Source organism: Meles meles, chromosome 9 (genome assembly GCF_922984935.1).
Source record: "Meles meles chromosome 9, mMelMel3.1 paternal haplotype, whole genome shotgun sequence".
NCBI classification, from domain to species: domain Eukaryota; kingdom Metazoa; phylum Chordata; class Mammalia; order Carnivora; family Mustelidae; genus Meles; species Meles meles.
The window spans coordinates 74,042,390-74,063,980 of NC_060074.1; the positions used below are offsets into that span (position 1 = coordinate 74,042,390).

Below are 21,591 nucleotides of genomic sequence, written 5' to 3' on the forward strand. Positions count from 1 at the left end.
ATGGTTATTGGGATAAAAAATGTACTTTAAAATGGTCATTGTAGAAGTTAAGAGCTACATATTTTAAACATTTGAAATTGGAAGTTCATTTACACACCTAAATATTATTTTTAGATTGTTTTGATTTTCCTCTGAGAAATTAATTTTCCAGAGATCTTCTATTCTTGATACCAGTATGTTTGTTTCTTTTTTAAAAGTACTTGTTTGGTTTTGTTCAAGAAATCTTTCCCTGCTCCTAGCTCATGAAGATATTCTCCAGTTCTTTTCCTAGAATCTTTATTGTTTTAGCTTTCACATTTAGATTTGCAATCAAACCGGAAGTGATTTTTGAGAACAGTGTGGGCTAAGAGTCAAGACTCTTCTAACTTCTATTCATTTGTCGCACCCTATGCACCACACACATGGCTGGGTTTTGAGGATACAAAAATGAATTTAAACAATTGTGTGAGGAGCTCACAGTGTAGTAAAAATAGAAACAGTTAAGATAAAATAAGGGTCCGAGTAAAGCAATTTCAAAATACTATAGAAAAGCCAGAAACTCTGTTTAGAGAAATCAAAGGGTAGCTTTAGATCCTTACAAGTGGATGGTCAAGAACGATGATGGCGCTGATGATGCTGAGCTAACACTTACTGGATGTTCACTTCCTGTCAGGCACTGGGTTCAACACCTTCACAGGCATTACTTCATATACTTGTTAAAACAACCCTGCAGGTAGGTACTGTTCACTTCCTCCCTCTCAGGTAAGACTCAGATTAACTGCCTTGAAAGTGAAAAGACTGGTTCAAAGAAAGTCAGACAATAACAAACACATCCATCAGAGTTATCGTCCAGAAGAGACAAAGTGGTTTTCTTTCTCTCCCTTAGGCTAGAGTCCGACTTACAGCACTGCTAGGGAGCAGGAAGGAGGAGGTCCATTGTACAGAGGTCTGGGAGGTATCAGCTGCAGACTTGGGCTAGCCAGAGCAGCGCTAGAATGCTTGGGTCTACTTTGTTCCGCTGAGTGTCATACACAGCGGTCGGTAGCCCTGAGCCAGCATGGAGAAGGAGGGACAGTTGCCTCTGCCAACTCTGGGCCAGCCAAAGCCCCACTCTAACCTCTCCTGGGAGATCTGGAGCAGCTGAGGAACGAGGTTCCTCAGATGAGAACATGCGGTGAGTAAAAGAAACAAGGAGAGAGACAGCTTGAGAGGCTGGTGGTGAGAAAAACCTCAGGCTGTTGATCAGTGAAATAAGAGTTTTGTTTACCAAAAATTATTATTGTAGTGCCCCCAAAGAATTTCATTTTCTGAGGAGGTTCTCCCATCCCTGCCAAGGATAACATGGAAATTTCTGGTTTGCGTAAGAGCGGCTGGAGTTCCCTGATGTGGGGAACACAGTCTGAGCAAAATGATTCTGAGTTCAAGTTACAACTGAGATGGTGGTGGGAGAGACGGAGGAGCTGAGGCACTCATCTGGAAGTCATCAGCCTCTGGTTTGGAGTGAGTGAGTAAAATCACCAAGGAAGAAATTGTGCAAGGAAAAGGCGAAAAGGATGAAAATTGAACTGGAGGGGACCTGGTATTTTGGGAGGAATGAAGATGATTGGGTCAGTGCTGGGATGGAAAAGAGTTCCAAAGCTCATGCTCGTAAACTTAAGGCTTTATAGCATTTCAAATGTGTGAATACACTGTTGCGACCTTTTCGGAAACAGATTTATTGATGTGTATCCAGACTCGAAAAAAGTATAAATATCCTTCGACCCATCAATTTTTGTGTCTAGACATTTATTCTATGGTAGCTATTATAGCTACACACAAAAGTTACATAGAAAGGTGTCAATCATAGCATTACTAATGATGAGGCTAGGGAGCTGGTTAAGGAAAGCACAGCACATCTACACGATGGAATATTATCCATTGAATGTAAATCATGCTATAGAAGAATATTTGTTAAACATGGACATTTTTAATACATTAAGTGATAACAGTGTGGGTATCTGTAGGTGTACAAACAGTTATCATATATGTTGGAATATCCTGGAAATATAACCACACTAAGTACCTCTGAATTGTTGGCCTATGGGAATTTCTGTTTCTTTACTTTCTAAGTAGACTTTTCTTTTTAGAACAGTTTCAAGTTCACAGCAATATGAGTGCAAGTACAGAGAGTTCCCATCTCTTGCCCCACACGTTCACCTCAGCCTTCCCCACTATCAACATCAATCACCAGTGTGCTACATTTGTTATAACTGATGAACTCACCCTGATACATCATTTGTCCTACAAAGTCCCCAGTTCACATTATGGCTGGCTCTTGAAGCTGTACTTTTCACGGGTTTTAACAACTGTGTAATGGCCTGTATCCCCCATTACAGTATCACACAGAGTAGTTTCACTGCCTCTCAGAACTTCTCTGTTCTACCTGTTCATTCCTCCATCCCGGCTCAGCTCTGGCCACCACTTTTCCTCCCCAGTTTGATGAGGTAAAATTGACAAAATTATAACATATTCTGTTTGTACATCGTGATGATTTGATGCATGTATATATTGTGAAAGAATTCTGTCTAGGGGAGTTTTTAAACTACTGTTTCTGCTTTCTAAATTTTGGATAGTGAATTACTTGTAGACAAGGGGGAAAGTTATTTTCTAAATAGAACTAACGTGGAACAGTAGGCTCAAATTTAGGATAAGCCCCCAAAAATGGGTCATTGAAGCACCAAAAATGGGATGACTGAAGACAAAGACAGGCAATGCAAGAAGGGATGGGATGAAAGACAGAATTCAAGTGGTTAATTCTAGAGGAGAGGAAGGCCACACTGAGAGAGTGGAGTTGCACAGATCCAACACTGGAGGCTTGTATGGACTGAACACAAGAGGAGAGGAGGGGCAAAAAGAGAATGCTGAGAATGTCTTTAAATCATTCCCACTGCAGCTGAGGGAAGGAAGTGAAGCTGGCGCTAATCGGCGATAAGAATAAGGAAGAGAGAGTGATAATGATCAGCAGGTTTGATGAGCCCAGCATGACGGGACATGGGGAGAAAGCCCGGTAGAGTATGATGAGAATGAATTTTTTTATTTTAAGATATTAAGGCAACACCCTCCCCCCACCGACTTGCCTATCTGTGGCAATGCTGTTGTTTCTGAAAAGTTAAATAAATCCTGATTAGTCGATACGACCATATGAAACAGCAAGGACTGAGAGCATGTATCATCCTCTGCAGGGGCTAAAGGAGAAGAGATGAAGCCCATCAAAGGAAGCACCAGACACCTGAAGAATGAACCCCAAACAGGAGCGAAGAGGGATAACAGAGTAAGAAGGAAAGAATCATCTCTGTTCATCGGATAACCCAGGTCTTCAGATCGTATCAGTCAATGGAGCTCAAAAATATCTATTGGCCTCTTCACCTCAACCAAGTCACCAAAACTTTCTATGTCTCAGTTTTGTTACTGACATTTATCTCATGCACACGAGAATGTCAACCCTGGCTGTCTCCAGATTTTGGCATTATAGCCAATTCTCATCTTTTTTCCTTTGTGCTTTTTCTCATTTTCCAAGTTGTTTTGTAGGAATATGTGTGAAAGGATTTCAAAGTTTGCAAGGTGTTTTGTAAGTGTAAATATTACATTTACGTTAACATTGCAAATGTTAATTAACATTAACACTAACATTGCAAATGTTAATACTGAGAGGAATACCTGCCCCCAAATATCGGCCCCACTGTTCCACAGGGTTCCCGAACATTCTCAGTTCAAAACTCACATCGTTAGAGTCCCAGATGTTAGACCATGTGAGACTAATCAGCCTTTCTAAAAGGCTATACTTAAACATATTGTCTGGGAGTGCCTACTTCTTTCCAGTTAAAGATGTGTATGCCTAAACATTTTGTCTAGTGTCCTCATTGGGTCTTTCCAGTGCATGCCTCTACTTGGAGCCATCAAAATACACTTGAGATGTTTTCCAGCCTCTCAAAGGCAGTCAGTGGAAATGTTAAGTGAGTCGGTGGTACTGTAACACTATTCTTTATTTTTCAATGTGTTTCCTTTCCCTACAAATGTAGGTACAATTTTAGTATATATGTCTGTCTGTATGTATTTAGTTATAAATAAAAGAATTTATTTTTTTGAGAGAGAGAGAGTGAGTGAGAGAAAGAGAGAGAGTGTATGAGCAGGAGAACTGGCAGGGGCAAAGGGAGAAGGAGAAGCAGACTCCCTGATGAGTGCAAAGCCCGAGGAGGGGCTCTAACCCAGGATGCCAGGGTTATGCCTTGAGCCGAAGGCAGACGGTTAACTGAATGAGCCCCCAGGCGCCCCAGCAATAATTTAAAGCAATACTTTATCTCCCAAATGTCAGTCTACCAGAGAAATTCTGACGCTAGGACAAGCTGAGTGTGGAGATGTTCTGACGTCAGTCCCTTGGTTTTTCTGAAACAGTAGAGAGGCAGTTTCTTTTTGCCTACCTTATCTACATGTAGGATCAGTCCTAATGGCTTTTAGAACATACCTACAAATGATTCCTTAAATTTCTGACAAAGTACTCCTAGAAAAATCCCTGATCATTGGGCTTAGAACTGAGGCATTGTCTTGACCACCTATGCAGTGAAGTCTGTTCCACTCTGAGGACCCTTGTTTGCTTCACTGCCCACAGCTTCTCCATTCTATACTTTAGTCAAGTCTTAGTAATCCTCCTAACCCTCCTCACCTTCCTGGTCATCTGGAATTGTTCCATCCACTGTCCAGTCTTCAAACCTTACTATCCGGGAGGTATCTCAAACTGGCTTACACTAAGTATCAGCAACTGAGAGGTTGCTGGTAAGCAAATGGTTTTTAGCAGATCCATGGAGCTCTATCACGTAATGGTTTCAATTTTGTGCATTTCCTTTGTGACAGCAGCATAGCTGATAGACCAGAAGGCATTATAGGAAACAGACAATGAACTGTCCTGCTGGGCTAGCACTCAGCATCCCAGACTACGGGAGTGCTTGGCTCTGAGGCTCTGACAGGCGAAATGGGCTTTAATGTGCTAAGTCAAAGGATCTTAGAGCCTGGAGGCCCATTATCCTTAAGTGCTACGTGACAAGGGCAAGAACTATTGAGTTGTCTTCAACAGGCTTTAGTAATAAAAAAAAAAATCAGAGAAAGAATTTCATATGGAAAAACTGGAATTGAAGCATGATAGATTTAGGGTAATGACACCTTAGATTTAACAGTGTAACTCTGGGCATCAGCCACCCATGACAGAGGAGATCTGGGTGCTGATGAGTTTCCCACGGCTCCTAAATTTGTAACAAATACATACATCACCAAACCATCCATGCATAAGGCCTGCCCTACTTTTTAGTTATTGTCTGCCATTTCCCCCCAACTCCCCCCATTTGCTGAATCTTTCTTATTTAAATGTTGGGTCCAATTGGTCATTCCTGCTCCAGACAGAAGACAAACTCCATAAATAATGGCTCTGAAAATTCTCTCCATGACCATACAAATGGGGGGAAATCCTAAATTAAGCAATAGAATATTACAGCTTATAATGACTAAATAATGCCTAGTTGTACATTAGTGTGTTTGTTTTAAGGTATTCTTTTGAATCTAGTATGAAAAGAAAGGGAGAAAGCTTCACAGATAATGCACTAGAGCGCAACTAATTATTGGGAGTTGAATTCATAAGCACAATGTCAGCTAAAAGCAAGACCAGAATAAATGTCAGGGTGACTGTATTTGTAAATAGAATATGCACTCCAAGAAGTCACCCGATGCAGCAGCAGCTCATCTGTAAAGGCTTTTTATTCACATGCTGTTGGGACAGTCTCAGGCAAAGAAGGATCCTAGGATAAAATTCAGGCAGCACTCTATGCTGGCTAGGGCAATAGAGAATAACCATCTGAATTCCCCAAAGATATGACAAGGCAAGTTAATTTACTTAGAAATCTTGCATTATTTTTCACTTCTGGCTCTGAGTAATAATTTATGGTTTTTAGAGGGCTCACAATAGCCTGGCAGAATATAATTTCACATAAGACATAAAGGGTCTAAAATTTTAAAATAGCTTTATAATTTTGCCTGATTACAAAAATAATACAAATATTTGTGAAATTTTTAAGTAAAAATAAAATCCAAATCTCAAATTTTGTCATCTCTCTAGACATGGCAACTATTAACAACTTAGTGTAAGTTCTTCTTGATCTTTTCCTACAGATATATAATATGCTCATACATCAATCTATGATATATTCAACAATATATATGTTCATAAATAACATAGATAAAATATTCAACAACACTGAACAATAATGACTATTAAGTACTAAACATCATTCCACTTGTTGGGGAGATATCAGTGAGCAAAACAGACAAAATCCTCACCTTCGCTGAGCTTACATTTTAGTGAGAGAAGACTGATGGCAAAAATAAATAAATACAGAAATAGATTACATATTAGAAAGTGTTAGGAATTATAGAGAAAAAAAATAGGGCAGGGTAAAGGGGATTTAATAGCAAGGTTGTTAGACCTTACTACCAGGTAACATTTGAAAGATGACTTTAAAAGAAGTGAGGATTTGATCAGAATCCTAGAGGAGAACATAGGCAGTAACCTCTTCGATATCAGCCACAGCAACTTCTTTCGAGATATGTCTCCAAAGGCAAAGGAAACAAAAGCGAAAATGAACTTTTGGGACTTCATCAAGATCAAAAGCTTCTGCACAGCAAAGGAAACAGTCAACAAAACAAAGAGGCAACCCACAGAATGGGAGAAGATATTTGCAAATGACAGTACAGACAAAAGGTTGATATCCAAGATCTACAAAGAACTTCTCAAACTCAACACACACAAAACAGATAATCATGTCAAGAAATGGGCAGAAGACATGAACAGACACTTCTCCAATGAAGACATACAAATAGCTATCAGACACATGAAAAAATGTTCATCATCACTAGCCATCAGGGAGATTCAAATTAAAACCCCATTGAGATACCACCTTACACCAGTTAGAATGGCCAAAATTAGCAAGACAGGAAACAACATGTGTTGTTGTGGAGAAAGGGGAACCCTCTTACACTGTTGGTGGGGATGCAAGTTGGTGCAGCCACTTTGAACAACAGTGTGGAGATTCCTTAAGAAATTAAAAACAGAGCTTCCCTATGACCCTGCAATTGCATTACTGGATATTTACCCCAAAGATACAGATGTAGTGAAAAGAAGGGTCACCTGTACCCCAATGTTTATAGCAGCAATGGCCACGGTCGCCAAATTGTGGAAAGAACCAAGATGCCCTTCAACGGATGAATGGATAAGGAAGATGTGGTCCATATACACTATGGAGTATTATGCCTCCATCAGAAAGGATGAATACCCAACTTTTGTAGCAACATGGACGGGCCTGGAAGAGATTATGCTGAGTGAAATAAGTCAAGCAGAGAGAGTCAAGTATCATATGGTTTCACTTATTTGTGGAGCATAACAAAGAACACGGAGGACATGGGGAGATGGAGAAGAGAAGGGAGTTGAGGGAAATTGGAAGGGGAGGTGAACCATGAGAGACTATGGACTCAGAAAAACAATCTGAGGGTTTTGAAGGGGTGAGGGGAGGGAGGTTGGGGGAGCTGGTGGTGGGTATTAGGGAGGGCACGTACTGCATGGAGCACTGGGTATGGTGCAAAAACAATGAATTCTGTTACGCTGAAAAGAAATAAAAAAAAAAAAGAAGTGAGGATTTGAACTATGGAGATATTGGGGTAAAAGTATTTCAGATGAAGGAATAGCCAGTGCAAAGGCCTTGAGGTAGGTGTGTGAACAGTATGTTCTAGGAATAACAAAACGACCAGTGTGGCTGCAGAATTAGGAGTCAGGGCTGGGGTCAGTTAATGAGATGCCAGATTATGAAGGGCATTGTAAACCTCTGAAAGCATTGTGAGTTTGGCTTTTCCTATAGTGATGGCATAAAGAGACTTTGAAGAGTTTGTGAGCAGAGTTGTGATATGCTGACCTAACATATAAAAGCATCTAGCTATTATATTGAGAACAGAGTGTAGAGGGGGCAGAGATGACGAAGCCATGGGCATGAAATAGCCCAGAGATGGGGGTAGCTTAGACTGGATGGTAGGAGTCGAGTGGTGAGAAGTGGTCAGATTCTGGATAAATTTCGCAGGTAGAGCCAGCTGGACTTCCTGATGAGTTAGATGTGCAACATGAGAGAATGATGCCTACAAAATTTTGTCATGAGCATCAGGAATGATTGAGTTGCCTAATAGAGATAGGGAAACAGAGAGAGGAGTAGGCTTGGGAGAAGAAAAGTTGTGAGCTCTGTTTTAGACGTGTTAGGTTTGAGGGGTCTACCAGAAAAATATGTGTATATATGTACATATATCATTCCTTACATACTTCTATACATTATTCTATATGTACTTCTTTGTGGCTTTTTTCTTGTGGACATTACTCCATAGCAGGACATATGGAAGATCTTATGGGATAGAGATACTTTGTGTGGATGCAAGTGTAGTCATTATTATAGTGTGGTAGGCAGAATTCTAAAGATGCCCTCTTTAGGCCTCTTCCCATTTCCCACACTCCACTTTTTACAAGTCTGGTAGAATCCTCTCCCCTTGAGTGTGGGCAGGACTCATAAATGTGACAGGATCATCAGTTCCTAGATTAGGTTATGTTATGTGGCAGAGGTATGGGATAGCCACTCTTGTGATTATGTAAGTCACTCCTGACATCCTGGTAAGCCTTTGTCACAGCTGACTGTGTCAGATTCTCCTGATGGCTTTGAGTAAGTGAGCTGCCATGTTGTCAGAGGGCTGTATGGCTAGTCCCTAAGGGCAATCTCTAACAGCTGAGAGACTTTTTAGCAGCAGTCATTAAGAAAAGGAAAACCTCAGTCTACAACTGCAAGGAACTCAATTCTGCCATCACCTGAACAAGCTTTGAAAAATGCCAAAATCCACATGAGAATGTCACCTAGCCAACACCTTGATCTTAGTCTTGTGTGACCCTGGAGTGGAGAACCCAGCTATGCAGTGCCCAGTTTTCTGACCCACAGAAACTGTGAGATAAGAAATGGATGTTTGTCTTATGCTGCTGAATTTGTGGTGTCTCATTATGCAGCAATAGAAAATTGATACACATGGTGTTCTGTCAGTATCTTCAGGAGCCGAGCATGGACACCTTCTTCCCAAGGAGCAAATGATGGGTAAGACTATAAAAACCCACCTACATGGCAACCTGTGAACATGAGTGCTTCTTGAGCCACAGTGAATAAATATAATCAGGTATATCTTTTCTCTCTTCCATCCTTTTCATGGAAGATGTAACAGAGTCTTGTAACAGAATGAACATACCGTGATCTTCATAAGGTCGCAGAATTTGGAGCTCAGAAATTTAGTTCTGCTCTGTGTGTATCTTATATAACCATTCTGTCATGATTTTCTACCCATAAGCCAAGGAGTCTGGCCTTAAAACCATGCAGGCCATCAAGCCCAGCAGGTGCCACTCCTCAGAGTCAACTCAAACAGGCAGACAGAAGGCGAGTAATCACTGCAGCTTGCCCTCCAAGTTGCTCTCCTCCCCACAAGGAGGGAACTCCATTAAACATTTAATACAGTCACAAAGAGAATACCCAGCAGGTAGACAACTATGATTACTTGCCCTATAGCCTTCACAGCAAGTTCTTGGCAGCACCTGGGATGGGCTTTATATCACATGAAACACTTTCCTTTGTAGTTTCTATTAAAAGGAAGACCAACAGTTTCAAAACTGAGGTTTCAAAGTAAGGATCATTCTCTTGCTGCATATCTTTGGGCAGAGCTTGTGAGGACTTCCCAGAAGTGATTATAAGGTAGGAAAGACACCAAAATTGGAAATCTAGTTTCCACGTTAGCTGTACAGCTAAGGCAGAGCTTGGCAGAGTAAATTCTCTCTTATTAACAGAAAATAGCCACTGGCATCGTGAATCCCCCAATTGACAAGCTTCCCGTGTTCATTTAAACTGGGGAAGAAACTACCAAATGCACATGAGAAGATGTATTGGGGTTGGCGCCCAGCTGGTGATCTGAAGACTCCACAAGATGGTTCACTGGGCAAGTCATTCATTGGTGGTTGCAGGATGATTTCATTCATGGAGAAGATAACATCTCCCTGTGCAGTACCAATGATCAGGACAGTCCGTTTGGGCTCAATAGGAACAAAAATTAAACTCCTATTGTGTTAAGCCACGGAGATTCTGGAGTTTATCTATTGCCTTAACGGATACTGTGATTTGAATGTGGGGAATGGGGCTGCATGTGAAATATACCAGAGTAATCGATTTTTCAGCTATACATTTTAAAGACTGGTGGGTTGTTTGGACTTGGACAGTGTGGCTGGCTGACTCCAGAAATTTGATCATCCTTAATGTGCCTTGGTAATCTGGCCCCTGGATGTCTGGCCATTCTTGTGAAGAGCCAAGTCTGCATTTTGCTGGCTCCTTGAGGAGAGGATATGGTGACCATCTCTCCACGGCAGCCCAAGGCCATAGGACATGTATCCAGCCTCACCACCTCTGTAACTAACATCTGTTACTGTTCCTCCTCTGAGAAGACAAGAAGAGACCTGGCTAACTTGAAGACCTAGAGGTTATCAGATTAGTGCCACCATCTTTAGTTTACTGTCAACAAACAGTCATCCTTAACTCCCCTTTTTGGTTAGCAACTTTCCTCTTCCTTCCCTACTGTGTCTGGGGATGAAGAGAATTGAAGCTGGTTTGTCTATAATCAAGGTCTGCTGGTCTGCTGCTCTGTGTAAAGGTCCCACATTTTAGAGAAAAAGACCTGCTTCTTCCAACCTGCTCCCACCCCCCAAAAAGAAAGAAGTCCTTTTTTTTTTTTTAGATTAATTTATTTATTTATTTGGCAGACGGAGATCACAAGTAGGCAGAGAGGCATGCAGAGAGAGAGAGGGAAGCAGACTCCCTGCCGAGCAGAGAGTCCGACGTGGGGCTTGATCCCAGGACCCTGGGATCATGACCTGAGCCGAAGGCAGAGGCTTTAACCCACTGAGCCACCCAGGTGCCCCAGAAAGTAGTCCTTAATCAGACAAATATCTTCATTGATATTTATATAGAACTGCATCATTTATAAACTGTATATAATTTCACATGTTATAATGTATATGCAAGTGGTATGCCTAAGATGACACAGCAGGTGAGTGGAGCAGACAGAACAAAGAGGTAGGTCTGCTGGCCAACATTCATGTGCCTTTGCAGATAGAGGGAAGATGGGAATGGTGATTCCATTGCCCATGCAACTCCTTTGCAGCTGGTTCTTACGGGAGACCAGTCAGGGAATTAAATTAGGAATCAGAAAGGCCAGTCTGTTCTAGGCCCTATCTCAAGGAAGCTGTGTGGTCTTAGGCAAGTCAGTCTGTTTCCTCATCTGTAAAGAAATCTCTAATATTCTGGGGCACCTGGGTGGCTCAGTAGGTTAAGCCTCTGCCTTCAGCTCAGGTCATGATCTCAGGGTCCTGGGATTGAGCCCCACATTGGGCTCCCTGCTCAGCCAGGAGCCTGCTTCCTCCTCTCTCTCTGCCTGACTCTCTGCCTACTTGTGATCTCTCTCTCTGTCAAATAAGTTAAAAATAAATAAAATAAAATAATTAAAAAAAAGAAATCTCTAATATTCCTATTAACTGAAAGTTGACACATCTATAATATTAAATCCCAGAATAAGACCAATCCATTTTGGGGGGTTCTATCCCAGGACACTACATTGTCTGATGAATTGGGGTCCTTCTTCATGTTCAGTAAAGAGAATTCAAGTTGCCAGAATTAGCCATTGAGCCATTGAGAAATTTAGGATAGATACCAACATTCAGGAAAATATATTTCTGGCAAATTTAAGTTCATTATATAGACTTATGTTGAGAAAATCTGTAGGAAAAATAGGAGATGCTTTGAAAGGGATTACCCATGATACCATTCTGCATATTACCCATGATACCATTATCATTCTTGTTAACCAGTTTCAAACTATTCAGGGAAGTCAGTGAGTGTAGAGAACAAAAAAGCAAGCACTTTTTCCAGTGGAGAGAACTCTGGGAGATACTCCATTTAACCTGGATTAAAAAATTATTTCCCTATATTCTACCAGTAATAAATAATTACTCAAGTATGATTACCAATAAAAATTATGGGTCCATAGTCAACCAAGAAGAGAGAACTCAAACCTTTGCAGGAAGACAACACAGTTCTAAAGGTTACCTTCTACCTCTAGGATGATTCCAGAATTATTTTTAGTGCAAGAACAAAGCAATTGCATTTTGTCATGACATTTTTTTTTATCTTGAGGAAAACACTTAAAACATTAATAAGAAATATTATCTGAAATGGTTGTTTTTATCTTATGATCTACACCATCTTACATCAGGCTTCATGGGGAGAAGGTTAGAGCCTCTTAGCCTCTTGGCATCATGGCTTAGGCTGGAGTCTCATTCATTATTAACATAAACAGTTGATACCTGTCCCTGAGGCAAAATATACTTGAGAAGGGAGGAAGCCTACGCAGATAAATAATTTTGCTTTTTCTAGTGTAATACATAACACACATACACACACACACATTCATAGGACATGTCTACTAAATGCTTGCAGGAATATTCTCACCTCCATCTACATGGATTAACTCCTTACCAATTTTTTCCCTTACCATGAGAAGGGAAACATAAATAATTTGATATTTTAAATTTAGAAATTCATATATACATATAAAATTATATATAAAAATATTTATATAACTTTATATATAAATTTTAAATTTATAATTTTAAATTCCAATACAATGCAAAGAGACCATGTAAAAATCAAGTATGATGCGTCTTCAGATTTGCATTTGAAATTCAGTATTAGATATGTGGCAGATTGAAAGCATTTTAGGTGAAAGACCAAGAAATAATGTTGGTATAAGTACATGCTTTATTTTATCAGAGGGAAGAAAGTGATTTCACGAAATAGTCACTGCTTAACCTACCACAGTTTACTGTCGTCAGGCATCGTTGCCTCTAACTACTGGATAAAAGCACGACATTTTGGGGTCCAATCCCACCGAAGTAATTGTTGCATTTCTTCTCAAGAGTCCACACTGTTCTTTTTATAGATGAGTGGAGCATGCTGCTTTATTGGAATGGACTGTAAGTGCAGAGAAAAATGTAAAATGGCTGTATCACTCACTAATCAGGAAGAGATGTGGCAAGAGTCTGAAGACACAAGGAGATGGCATATCCAACATCACTGAATTGTATGAGCAAGAAATATTCTTGAGATATGAATTGTGCTTGCTACAAGTGCTGTTTTTCATTAAAAAAAAAAAAATGAGCAATGCCTGGACAAGAATTTTTCCTTCCCTGATGAAGGCGAAGATGTTGCTAGCCTATGACCCAGCCTGTCAGACTCCACGGTATAGACACTAGTCCTTAGCAGTTATGTATGTGACAGCCAAACATGGAACCCAAATGTCCATCAACAGCATAGTGGATAAAAAAAAAAAGCAAGGGGGGGCACCTGGGTGGCTCAGTGGATTGAGCTGCTGCTTTCGGCTCGGGTCATGATCTCTGGGTCCTGGGATCGAGCCCCGCATCGGGCTCTCTGCTCCACAGGGAGCCTGCTTCCTCCTTTCTCTCTGCCTGCCTCTCTGCCTACTTGTGATCTCTCTCTCTCTGTCAAATAAATGAATAAAATCTTAAAAAAAAAAAAAAGCAAGGCTTCTTCATACAGTGGGATACTTGGCACAGGGAAAATAAATGAATGAGCTGCAAACTCACATGACTCAGGAACATATGGTCGAATACACAAGCCATAGAAGAATACATACAGTATAATTTAATGTATATAAAGTTCAAAGATATGCAAGGTATAATGATCTATTTGGCATAGATTCAGACATATGCAATGAAACTATACAGAAAAGCAAAAGAAGGTTAAGTTCAAATTAGGATAGGTTTACCTCTGCAGGCAAAGTTAAGGGGAAGGAGGGATTAGGAAAGATCAGTACAAGGATTCACAAGTAATAGTCATGTTCTTGTCTTAAACTGGGTAGTGGGTGCTCACTGCCTTGTATTTTGTTATATCTTTACATATGGCTTAATAACCAACTTTTTAAAATGGTCTAATTTGTTGATTCTTTCTTTTCCCCAGAATTTAACTTTAAGGTACAAGGCTAAGAGCAGAATAACCGTAATCCATACCAAACTTAGTGCTAAAATTTGGGAAAGAACTCAACCTCAAGCCTTTCAGTTTTGTTTAGCTATTACTGATGTCAGTAATAGAATACTGAGACCATTCCTTCATAAAGCTGTGTTTAGATATCTGTTCTTCAGGATTCTTTCTCTAAAAGCAAGGAAGAAAGAAACACAGCAAATCACAAAACCCTGTCATAGCAGTCCTAACCCAATCATATTAGTAAAGTAAACAAATATTGACCTCTATAAATCATTTCGGCTCTGCCACAGAACAAAGGTGGTGGTATTTTCCCACAAAGGAGGACAACTAAAGAAGCTTTAGACTGTGTACTTTCCTAAGGAAGGTAAGTCAAAACTCAGAAATAATGCATCAGAACTGAAGAGAGCCAGAGGGTGGTCAAGTTTGGGACAGCAGAGGGAGCACGCTGCAGAGACTCCCAACCCAGACTGGGAGTTTGTGAAAGGATTTGCAAGGTAGGAGCAGCTGAGCTCCATGCTCAGGAATTATTAGAAACTCCTAGGGGACATAGCCTGGGGGAAGAAAGCTCCAGGCAGCTACTGAGAGGTGGTGAGTTTTGGGGACTGAAAAATTTCCCTGCAGAGATCTGCAAAGATGACATGACTGAAGTTTGAAGTTAAGTTTAGACTGCAGCCTCCTGCCACATCATGCCCCACCCCAGACATAGGACAGCACAGGGCATTCGTAACGTGGCTTTCAAGGTCCTGGAACAATCTGGCTTCTGCTGCCACTTCCAGCCTTCTCTACCTGGTGCTTTCGGCAGCATTAACTCATCTCAGCTCTCCAGACCCTCAGCCCCCATGCTCTCTCAGCCTTGCCTGGAACACATCTCCTCACCTTCCTTGCCAAAAAACTCCTGCTACTCATTAGATCTTAGCTTGGCAATCTAGAATCGAAGACGTGTAATTTATTGCACACACACACACACACATACAGGTATTTTATAAATTCATGTAAATTTATCTCTATGATACTGTAGATACTTAGAATTTAAACATCTGCAAGTCAGAATCTATACTGCTTTAATATATTCTGCATATAGCACAATGTGCCTACAAAATTAACATTAAACAATAACAAACCAATTTACCATTTATCAGGAGCAATTTTAAAAGACATGGTAGTTGTTCTAGCATCTACTGGGAAATAACTATGTTATATATACATTTTTATTGATAACTATTTCATAGTTTAATATAAATTATGTTTAATATAAAATGTTCATGAGTCAAGATATAGGTACTTGTATATGTAATTGTAAAACAGCATCAAACTAATACAGAACAGATAGCCATTTTGCCATGGATCAGAGTAGAGACGAGGTTTTTCTGGTAATCTACGGTAGGCAATGCTAAAAATCTGATCATAGGGGAAAGATGCAAAAAGAAAAAAATTGCCTGTAAACTCAGGGCTTGCTGTGGTTCTATATGATGTCCCTCTTTTGCTTCAACACCAAACCATCACCAGGGTGACAAGTGAACCTTAAGACTGCACCCAGAGAATTCCTCTTACCTCGGCATCAAAGCGAGGATCCTGGTAGGCATCGCTGATGTTCACGGGAAGGCCTGTGGAAGCTACGAGCTCAGCAACACTGTTATTTATGAGCCAGTCGGAATATGATGATTTCTCCACGCTTTCTTTGAAACTATCAAAACCAAAGGAGGCAGTCAGAAAATAGAGAAGCATAAGTTTGCTTGAAAGCAAATCTCATAAAACTACACTCATAGTGGGATCATCTCTCCCCTTTAAGAAGGGATAAGTGACTTGAGTCACAAAAAAGTGAGGTAATTATCTGTAGCTCCTTCAAAAAAACTTACTGTTTTGTAATGTAATGTATGTAATGTAATGTAAAATAATCAGATCCATGGGAAGAAATAATAGATTCTCTATGATCCAGAGAACAACTCTAGGTTGTATTTGGGCCAAAGTAAACAGACATAAAGTAAGAAATGAAGTAATGACTGAAATTGACAAGAGGATGCTAACACCATGGGATAATAAATTCCACGGACCTCCCCAGCTCACACCCCTTAACTGAGCAGACTGGACGTTTGACAAAGGAAAATATTAAGCCCCAGAATGAGGAAAAAAATCAGGAAATAAATTAGGAGTTTACAAATTTTTTTTAAATTAACATACGAGTTTACAAAATTTTAAAGGCAGCAAAAGAGCAGATCTTGACCATGTGCAATCTAGTAATTACGTAACTATTTTTGTAGTACGTCTCAGAGTTTCTTAACAAAAACATATTTCTTACTTACAAAATCTTACTGAAAAGTCCCTTTTAATTTTACTGACCCCTAACCTTAACCACTTAAATTATATTCACATTAGATTTGAACAGGAATTTTATGCAAAATGGTTTTGTGACCTTTCCCTTGTATCACGTTTGCTACAATCATTGAATTTACAGAAAGGGCGTAAGAATTAGTTAAGACTCCCTATTCCCTCCCTCCCTTCCACCACTTCTTCCCCAAGTACAAACTGAGCACTGCCAGAAGCTAGGGAAATGCAAAACTGTGGAGGCTGTGAGGTTTGTGGTGTGGCAGGTGATAACTGAAATTACATAAATGAATGCAAGTCTACTGGGGCGATGTTTTCAATCCCAGGACACGTGAATGAGTGTACCACAGCAAGAAGAGTGAGAACTCTATTGGCTTTTCAATTTAAACTGCTATATACATAAGGAAGATTCTAAACACTCTCACTAGTCATTGTTACCGTGTAACCACATGCTGAGGTCTGGAATTTGTGCCGTCTGGAGGATCTGGGGCACAGAGAGGACCTCGGATGCATGAAGAGGTGGGAAGCCGAGACATCCGTTAGCACCATCTGTAGACGTCATCCGGAATGACTGTGTCTGTGTCTGGTGAGTGTAACATTTACTTGTGATGCTTTTCATCCCTTCTTGCCTAATAAACACTACTAACACATCCACTTATTCGCTCTGGATCTCTGGCTCAGAAGCGGAAGTTTTGCTAAAAAGCAGAGTCGTGTATTTCTCAGATGGTGCCTAAATCAAAGAAGTAAGAAGACAGAGGACTTCAAAGATAAGACAGCACCTTTCTTTTCTACGACAAACAAAGGGACATTAACAAAGTCCATGTTTTATTTTCTCTGCTACGTTATATCTGTGAGAAGGGACATTTTGTGTTGTGCTGCCATGGAAGCAAAATAGAAGTGGAAACATGATAATGCACCTGATAGGAGAATCCAGCTTGATGAAGCCATTTCTAAATTCATAAATAGTATGACTGAACGCTGCTCCTTTCTTGCAGCGATGAGTCAGTCTGTCAACTCGCTCTGTACCATCTGTGTACTTTATTCTATTCTGCAATTCTCAGAAAGTGCTGTGTGATAAAACAGTGTGGAAAATGCTGAACTAGAGAGTGCTGGGCAGGAAGGAGGGAAGAACGGAGGGAAGAAACGGTTGGGGCACGGAGAGGTGAAGGGCCAGAGGTGAACACCCTAAGGAAGAAACCAGTTTCATCAAAAAGCCTGAATACCTGGGAGCTGGGTCTTTCAGGTGGGCATGTGTTCAGCAAGGGCAGACTGGGGCTGGTGAGGAGGAGAGCGCCAGGGGAGGAGGAAACAGCAGGAATAGAGACACAAAGGGAAAAGAGCACAGAGAGTGTCCTTGGAACACTGTGCAATCCTCTTTGGTGGGAGCACAGGGTCCAAATGGTGGGGAACGGGCATGAAAAGAAGATCAGGACTTAAAGGTGGCAGCTTTGACCAAGGGGCTGAAACGTTAGTCACAGGGGATGGGGAGCTGTTGGGAGTGTACAGAGCAGGGAAATGACATGATTGGAGCTGTGACTTCAGGAAGCTCAATCCAGGGACAGGGAGCAAGAAAAACTGGCTAAGAGAGATGAAGGGGAGACCAGCCAAGTCGTGCAGGTGGGAGGTGACAATGCCCGTCCCGCAGGAGGTCCTGCATTAGACTCTGCGGGGCTGGGTGCGCAGCTGGTATGGCCTACGTTTTGCTCCTGCATGCCCGTGGCACTATGAGAAATGAGTTGTTTTGAGAAGCAGGAGATGAGGAAAGATAACAGACATTTTGTAGACCTGGAACACATTATTCATCGTTGAAAACCCAGGAACAAAACCCATATCAAGCCTTTAGGACTGAAAATACCGTAGAGCTGGGATTACCTTCAGAGAGAATACAATGGATGAGATCATCCAGGGAGCGAATACCTAGGGAAATCTGTATCTGAGGGAAGAAAGATGAAGAAAAGCAGTAATAAAGGGGGAGGGGATAGAGAAGAAAGAAAAAAGGGAAAGCAAATTTATCCTCACCCACGGTAGACCAAGGGTCTGTCTTGATGCTTTATCTAATTTGTTTTGTTTTCACATAAATCCTATGAGGCGGGTACAATTTTCTACATTTTATAGATCAGAAAACTGAGGCTCAGAGATGTTAAGTAATTTTCCCAAGTGGAGACAGAACTTTCGGCTAATATTATTCTGCTTATCCTGTAGCTTCTCGGGGAAGGAAGTTGATGAGTAGAAGCAGAGAAAGAACAGTAGGGTCTCACCTAAAGAAAGGAAGGGAGCGAGAGTCCACATCACAGAGAGTTTCAGGGAGACACTGCAGATCAGAAACACTGCAGTCGAAGACTGCTCACAGTCAAACGAAGAGGGAGGAAAAGACATTGATCTTGATCATCCAGTCGTAGGTCCTTACTTACAAAATTCTCAAGAAGATGATGATGAAAACACTTACTGAGCAGGGGCTCCTGGAAGAGTCATTCTAAATCTAAACATGCTTAGAATGGATTGAGTTCAGGCTGCGTATGTATTGCAATCAGGCTAAAATTGTAGGACAACGTGAGACAGTTAACTCTGTACGAGGCACTGCACATAAGCACAGTTGAGGTGGTTTCTAGAAAGTATAAGCTATGCTCTCTCCCCTCACGGGGGTTGCCACCTTGATGGGGAGGTGAGAAATACACATAGTGACACTTACACAATGAACACTTGAAGGGCCCAGTTCAAATTTCAAGTGAAAAATGTGTCACATGGCTGTGTTGCCTAGTTACCAAGTTCAACTCTACCAGATCAGGAATGCTAATGAAGTGCAGGGAGGAAGCAGCCACCTGTGGCCCTTCTCATAGGGGTACAGCTGCAGAGGGGAGGGGAGATTTTAGGGACCCTACAGCTGCAACAGTGCAAGCAGGTGTTCTGAAAACCACCTCTCCATTTCTTCAGTTTCATGGTGCACGGGTACAGAAACCAAGGCCCAGTGTGACAGAATGTTCAGAGAGAAAGTCAGGAAGGATGGCTGTCACTCGAGCATTCTTATCACATTCCGGCTTTTGCACCAATTCAACCTTACAAATCTTAAAATTTTACTGTAATGCAGAATTACGATGTTGAGTTAGAGCTCTCTAAGACCTTTTTTTAAAAAAAAAAGATTTTATTTATTTGACAGAGAGAGGGAGCATGAGCAGGGGGAGAGGGAGAGGGAGAAGCAGACTCCCCACTGAGCAGGAAGCCTGATGTGAGGCTTGATTGCACGACTCTGGGATCATGACCTGAGCTGAAGATAGATGCTTAACTGACTGAGCTACATAGGTGCCCCTGTTTTCCCATTTCATTTATTTATTATTTATTTGAGGGGGGGGGAGATAGAGAGAATGAGTGAGAGAGCATGAGAGGGAGGAGGGTCAGAGGCAGAAGCAGGCTCCCTGCAGAGCAGGGAGTCCAATGTTGGGCTTGATCCTGGGATCATGATCACTAAATCATGATCACTAAAGGCTTAACAGACTGAGCCACCGAGGTGCCCCCAAAAACCTTGCTTTATTTCAAAAGGATAATTTTGTCTTTTGAAAAAGACCATGAATTTTATATTCAAATATAACTGATTCAAATACCTATTTTGCCACTTCTTTGCAAAGTGATCTCAGACAAGTTGGTTACACTTCATCTGTAAAGTAAGTATAATACTAGTACTTATTGTGCAGATTAAGGTAAGAATTTATACAAGTGCTTAACATATTTTCTAGCCTACAGTAAATAGTTTTAAAAAGTATCTACATTTTAACACCCTCTAAAGTCAATTCTGACCGTGACAGCAGCCTTTTACATTTTCACAATGAAGTATTGTGAATTCAACCACAAAGGAAAGGGCCCAAATTATTTCTGTTTCTTGAGGGACACATCTGGCTTAAAGGATCAGTTCTTTCCTTAAGCTCCTATTAGTCAACTCCTTCTGATTGGTGAGAGCTCTTTTATTCTGTGTGGCTTCCTCTCTTTTGACTGCTGTTGGAGCAGAACGTATTAAGATCATAGACACAGCCATGTGGGTTATGCAGGTCTTGCCCTGTATAGGGGTTCCCTGTAAAAGGAATAAATAGGGGCTGAAATCTAATCTAGTTACGCGTGTTGACTTAGAGCTGCATCCATTTAGAGGGAGTACTTTTTCTATTCTCACAGAGACACTGTATGCGCTGGCAATGGCCCTGTTCCAATCTCTCTGACAAATGGACATCTAATATCAAATTGAATGTCTTTAGTGACAGGGAACTCATTACCTACCAAAATATTCCATTCCATTTTGTGGCCGCTCAGCTTATTTCCTAATCATCATCCTTTGCTCCCAGTCCCATGGGATCTCATTAGCTGACCGCACTTGATATAGTTGGCAATAATTAACATGTTCCCCATAGTCTTCCACCTGAGACCATTCTTTTTTAACAAGCTCTAATTTCTCCAGTGACTCCTCCTCTGGTATGCCTTCCTTATTCTCACTATTCCAGTCCTCTATGTAGTCCTGCTGATTAATAGTCCTCTTAATCATGAAAGCAGTCCAGAAGAGTCTTCTCCATGGGGTCTGAGCAGGGTGGAGGTGGGATGACCGTTACCTTTGCTCTAGATCTTGTTCCTCCCAGAAGAGTCAGGGTTGATAGTTTCTAACAGGTCTTGTTTTTTTAATGGGTTGTTAGAAGTTTAAATTAATATCCAAAATGGAATTAGTCAACTTTCTAGAGCTCGCTAAATCTGACCAGAGATATCAAATCCAGCACTAATATCTTCAGTTTGGGCCAAACCAAGATAAGGAGAGTTACCGCAGTTTGGAAACACATCAATATGGATTACTCTGTAGTTTGTGGGTGCGAATGAGATCATGTCAGTTCAGTGGCTCTTAGTTGCCACGTGCATAACTGCAAAACCACAGACACCTCCAAGTCCTCTCCCCACCTGTAGTTTCTAGGGAGACTTATTCTTTCACTCAAGTCCCCTTGTCAAAGCCGTGGAAAACAATAGAAGACCAGGCACTTGAGGGTGCTTAAGTTTCATGGGGCAAAGGAAGAATCCTCTCCCCCACACTCTGCATTGTATTTTGGCCCCTAGGTCCCAAGGTCATATTGTTTATATCTAC

General features: G+C 41.1%; 1 protein-coding gene across 1 annotated transcript in view; it reads right to left on the minus strand.

Moving 5' to 3' along the window:
* The window catches only part of PDE11A (phosphodiesterase 11A), a 380,104-nt gene that overhangs the window by 172,419 nt on the left and 186,094 nt on the right, over window positions 1-21,591 (minus strand). Inside the window, exon 6 of the mRNA XM_046018850.1 lies at window positions 15,717-15,849. Coding sequence (XP_045874806.1) covers window positions 15,717-15,849 — 133 coding nt within the window. The remainder of the gene's footprint in view (window positions 1-15,716; window positions 15,850-21,591) is intronic.